General features: G+C 36.3%; 1 protein-coding gene and 1 non-coding gene across 2 annotated transcripts; one reads left to right on the plus strand and one right to left on the minus strand.

Annotated features, from left to right (window-relative positions):
• Positions 1 to 1,423: 1,423 nt before the first annotated feature.
• On the plus strand, positions 1,424 to 1,614 carry LOC129411132 (U2 spliceosomal RNA). Its single transcript, XR_008633158.1, has one exon. It is a non-coding gene; the product is annotated as a U2 spliceosomal RNA (small nuclear RNA).
• Positions 1,615 to 2,689: 1,075 nt separating this feature from the next.
• On the minus strand, positions 2,690 to 4,474 carry dynlrb1 (dynein, light chain, roadblock-type 1). The gene is made up of 4 exons (XM_020936880.2): positions 4,321 to 4,474; positions 3,956 to 4,031; positions 3,322 to 3,489; positions 2,690 to 3,176 (listed from the first exon to the last, which is right to left on the minus strand). The coding sequence occupies exons 1-4, from the start codon at positions 4,321 to 4,323 to the stop codon at positions 3,133 to 3,135; spliced, it is 291 nt and encodes a 96-aa protein (XP_020792539.1). The 5' UTR covers positions 4,324 to 4,474; the 3' UTR covers positions 2,690 to 3,132.
• Between the last annotated feature and the right edge of the window lie 615 nt (positions 4,475 to 5,089).

Consider the following 5,089-nt stretch of genomic DNA (forward strand, 5'->3'; position numbering starts at 1 on the left):
ACAAAGCAGAAAGAAAGAAGAAAATACAGGCTTCAGGCCAAGGGTTAGACAGGTCCCTGCTCGCTGCGGCTTTCCACAGTATGTAATTAATATTTGTCTTCTGTGACAGAGGTTAGATCAGAGCAAGATAATGTCATATCCATATGAACCCATAGACACAATAGCGAATCACATCTCATTTGTTACCAGACAAAACGATACAAAACGATAAATCAAATAAATAAGATAATCTGACACAGATATAGGCTATCTTTTCTGGAGTTGTGCTGGAGGAATCACTTCAGCCTGATACTCTGACACTGATTATATGTGGTTTAACATCAATTTGACAAGAGTTTGGAGTCTGTTTAGAGAAAAAGCTAATTCAATTATTCATTTTAATGCAAGAAGAATTTGTTGCCTTTTGTGGAAAGTTGTACATTGGTGCAAAATCTCATTAATTTTGAGCATATTCAAAAAGAAAATAATAAAAAAAAAATCTGGGATATTGTCTAATTACATAGACTATGCATAGGCTTTTTGTGAACAAGTACAGGCTGAAAGAGGCTTCAGGCAGGGCGTGAGCTGTTTGTTTTATGTGGTTACAATGGTCACCTGTGAAATTGGAAAGTGAATAAAGTAAATAGGTTAAATTGCTGGCTTATGTAAACATAAGTATGATCTGTCTTACAAGTCTAAAATAATGCATTAGTCTGAACTCAAATCAAATGTAATTACTTTTTCTTTTGGTGGAGCTGATGGATTCTGTTGAGCAGTTGTAAACAGATGTTATAGTGCCTCCTGCAGGCACATGCAGTAGGTTAAAAATACTGGGTCTAATTCATTGTCAATGTATTTTAACTGCATGCAGCGAGTTTAAAGCAAATACCGGGAGAGGGCCTTCATCTGAAGGCACTTACTACCGCGATATAGGCATAGGTTTCTACACAGCTGCACTAAGAGCTGCGACCGATAGACCCAACTGCATTCGTTTTTCATTGGATTAGGGGGCGCAGGTGACCAAAAATTGTCAAAAAGTATTCACATGTTTAGGCCTAGGTTTCGTTAGTTTCTTCAAATAAACGTATTTTCATCAAAGGCGTTGTGCATTCCCATATGACGTCCCGACTGTGTTTTTAAGTCTCTAAACCCATGAAAGAAGTCGATGGACGCGTTGAAGGTTTAAGTCAGATCTGCGTGGTGATAGGACCGTAGTCAGTTTCGTGATATGCTTCACATGCGTGTGTTACCATGGGTAATAGTTATGTAATTGCTGAATCAGCTAAGAAGAAACTATGTTGTTACTTAGATCACGAACTTGATTATTGGCAAGGAATATATTAAACTTGTGCCGTTCAAAATTGAGGAGAACGTAACTTCACGTGAACCTTGAGTAACAGTTATGGAAGAAATAGTGGTCCTTCTCTTTGACAGTTACATGGTTATCGCTTCTCGGCCTTTTGGCTAAGATCAAGTGTAGTATCTGTTCTTATCAGTTTAATATCTGATACGTCCCCTACCCGGGGACCATATATTAACTTGATTTTTGGAACAGGGAGTTGGAATAGGAGCTTGCCCCGTCCACTCCGCGCATCGACCTGGTATCGCAGTACCTCCAGGAACGGTGCACCACCTTTTACTGTAAACGGTATCAATTACGTTCTAATGAATGATCAGGAAGTAATAGTCGGCTGCCTTTTATGTTAACTACAGAAATAAGTTTGAAATCGGCGTGAAAAGGGTTCACTATGTGCACTATGTAACTTTTGGTAGAGGGTCTGTCTAATGCTTTTCTCCATATGTTATTGTTTTGTTTGTAATGTCTCACAGTATAGTATTAAACTGTTCTATCTTCATGGAGACTAAACCAGATCAAGCTACAGGTCAGATCTGTGAAGAGGCAACACACAGAGGCTCATATTCTTGTTTTTCTAAGTACTGTATTTTTGAGTTGTAATTTCATAAATTTAAGGTAGAGCTGTTTAATGTCATACCGTGGAACATTCAAGGCAGAATGTCATCTCCACCGAATCAAGCAGGTGATGGGCCTCCAACTAAAATGTTACATAGTGCACCTTTAAATGAAGCATGGAATTGTGTTGTCACATATACAATTTTCTGTTAGTGTGTTAACCAATGGAGATTTTAAGATGTGTAATATTAAGCATAGTATCTCGTTCATTTATTTTATTTGAGCCTTGTTGTTTCCCCATATACGGCTACCATAGCAGGAAAACTGACAGTGTTGATTCAATACACTATAGTGTGATTTAAGTATTTACCACTACTGACCCTTTTTGAGCTTATTGGGTTATTCCGAGGCTTATTTGTTTAGCATATTTCTGCAAATGTATTTCTATGGATGTTTTGCACATCAGGCCCCAAAACCTTTGAATGTCAAATCATGCGCTATATTGATGGATGTTATTAAGTTCCATTCAAAAAGACCCAAATTCTATTGATTAACTGTGGTAGAGATATTATTTGTCATTCTGTACTTATACATTTATATAATTTATGTCTTATTAATATTAATCTCCTGCTATTTTTTATTGCTACTTATTTTGAATTTTTTATTTATTTATTTTTTTATTCTGTGTTAATGTAATATAACATGATATGTGAGCTACTGTGTCCAAGTAATTTCCCTTGTGGATCAGTAAAGACTGTTTAAGTCTAAGTCTATACCCTTCAAGCATTTTGCAAAAGATAGCATAACTTTTCTTTATTGTGTTACATCATGAGAGCTATTGGGGCGCTCACTAAGCACAGTAGAAGAGATGGAAAAACAAAAAACAAAAAATATAAATACATGCATTACTACTTGAAGAAATTATGCACATTGAGCAGGTAACTATCACGTTCCTATTTTTATCTTGAGCTTTATGATGGCAACAAGAAAACTGCAGAAGAGAGACTTTAGGAATGCAAGAGTACCCACAGCATAAAATAGATATTCCAGATTCGGTTTAGAACTGCTAATGTATTTTAATATACAGATACATACAGGCCATCAAAACTTACTGGAATATCCTTTAATCTGTGGGCTATAAATCACTTCGCCTTTGTATTATGTATTCAATTTTCTTTGAGATTTGTTGTGACAAAGAAGCTAACTATTACAATGTACTTTAGGTAGGTCTATAAATAATTTCAGTCTGAAGGATTCTGAATCACAATTAAAAAGTAGTCTTTATCTGTGGAGAGAAGAAAAATATATTAATTCAAGGAAACTTTCAAATATATGTATATATATATATATATATATATATATATATATATATATATATATATATATATATATATATTATATATTATTATTATTATTTTTTTTTATTTTACCAGGTGCTATCATGATCTCATTTTTCTTGGAGCGGACTCGGAGAAAGGTGAGGTCGTTCTGTGGGTCAATGTCTCGTACAGTGCTTCTGGCCTTCAGTAAGAGCTGGTGGATCAGACCTGCGTACTGCACTGTGCTGGTGTTGTCTAGTGTTGACTTGATAGGAATTCCTGGAAATTCAGCAACATGTACAGAATTTTAGATGGGTCATGAAATAGAGGCAGAGAAAGAGGGAAAAAATGCTTGTCCGCAAAAAACGATTTAAGATTTTCTGATGAACTGAATATAAATCAGATAAACTGTATTTTTCCCCCTTGGAGAGTTTTGATCTGAGCAGTGCCTGTGTTGATGTCAACCAAGAAAGACAACAGCATGCATTGTAACCAGAATAGCAATGATCACATGACAAGCGCAGTTAAAACAGGCTAGGCTGAAATCATCATTACATAATACACAGGAAAAACTGTTGTAAAATGCATTATATGGAAACAAACGCTGTACAGCACTGAAGTAAATGTGGGGAAAAGCGATCGTATTATGCCATGCACAATACGATCAGAACTACAGACAAGGCTAATGTTAATAATACAGTATGAAGATCAAAGCTTTGTGCTAAACGTGAAATCTTGAGCTTACCTTCTGAGTTGGCAATAACAATTCCTTGGACTCCCTTTTGGCTCTGAATCCTTTTTAATGTTTCCTCTACTTCAGCCTGAGAGAACAGCACAGCTTTACACACTTTATCGTTAACTGAAACAATGTGATACATGGAAAATCGTTTGACCTAGACACTGATTAGTTAGCTTTTTCATCGAAAATATCATAGAGTAGGCTATATTGTTATTTTAATAGATCCATGAGTATAAGACACAAAGAGGGGCTAGCTAATCTGACAACGCCCGTTTCTGTGCTAGCATTACTGATGCTACATTTCAACGCTACGATCACAGTTAGAAAAAGTATTTTGGGAAAGTAAACACTGCATTGTATCATACTTATACCATTTTGAGGACCAGAAACAGTTTGTAGCGGTGTACTTGTTTATTAAAAAGACCGAAGACTGCGATAGCTTTAGCGTTGCCTGGAGAACGCTGATGTAAACTTCCGGGTCATCAGCGCAATGTCGCGTTCACGGCCGAAGAAAACGTGAGCGCCCCACTCTGGCCATCACCGAATGACCATTGTTCCTTCTGTGTTATCCCCTTTTGCAAAGCATTAAAATACACCGCAAACACAACTCTTTGACTCAGACCTTAATTTTCAGTCAGTGGTTAAACATCACTTTTTATCACAACAATAGAAAAAACACCAGTCCATACAATCTATGCACCAGTCGTAGAATTAAATAATAAAAAAATTAAATAAAGAAAAAAATAGAATTAAAAAAATAACTTTTTTTTCTGATCGATCGATCAATTAATATTGATGGAAAATATAAGTAGGGCGCTGAATTCTGTTAGTGTTTGGAGCTACCATCAGATTGTAGATGTAGATCCAGTAGAGGGCAGTAGTGCGTCATTGTTGGTGCTTACAGACTCTAATAGGCAACATTCAGTGATATATACTATACTACATATCAGCTCAAGTTCAATTTTACCATTGCAATGATCACACATGAGTGTGAAAAGTGTATAGCTCAAGAACCAAGCATAACTGCCAATGTGAAAAGAAGAGAAAACTGTTTTTGAGTCGCTCTCTTTGCCTTTGCCCGCAATTCTGACTGACTGACTGACTGACTGACAACCAGAAAAGGGTGAGAACTGTCATAGC

The sequence above is a fragment of the Boleophthalmus pectinirostris genome, unplaced genomic scaffold (genome assembly GCF_026225935.1).
Source record: "Boleophthalmus pectinirostris isolate CB_2022bp ecotype Guang Dong unplaced genomic scaffold, ASM2622593v1 HiC_scaffold_3, whole genome shotgun sequence".
NCBI lineage: Eukaryota > Metazoa > Chordata > Actinopteri > Gobiiformes > Gobiidae > Boleophthalmus > Boleophthalmus pectinirostris.

Coding starts and splice junctions, on each gene's coding strand:
- dynlrb1 (XM_020936880.2), bottom strand. Junction 3,490..3,955: donor TGTTATTGCCAACTCAGAAG/GTAAGCTCAAGA, acceptor CTGAATTTCCAG/GAATTCCTATCAAGTCAACA. Junction 3,177..3,321: donor TGAGATCATGATAGCACCTG/GTAAAATAAAAA, acceptor TTCTCTCCACAG/ATAAAGACTACTTTTTAATT.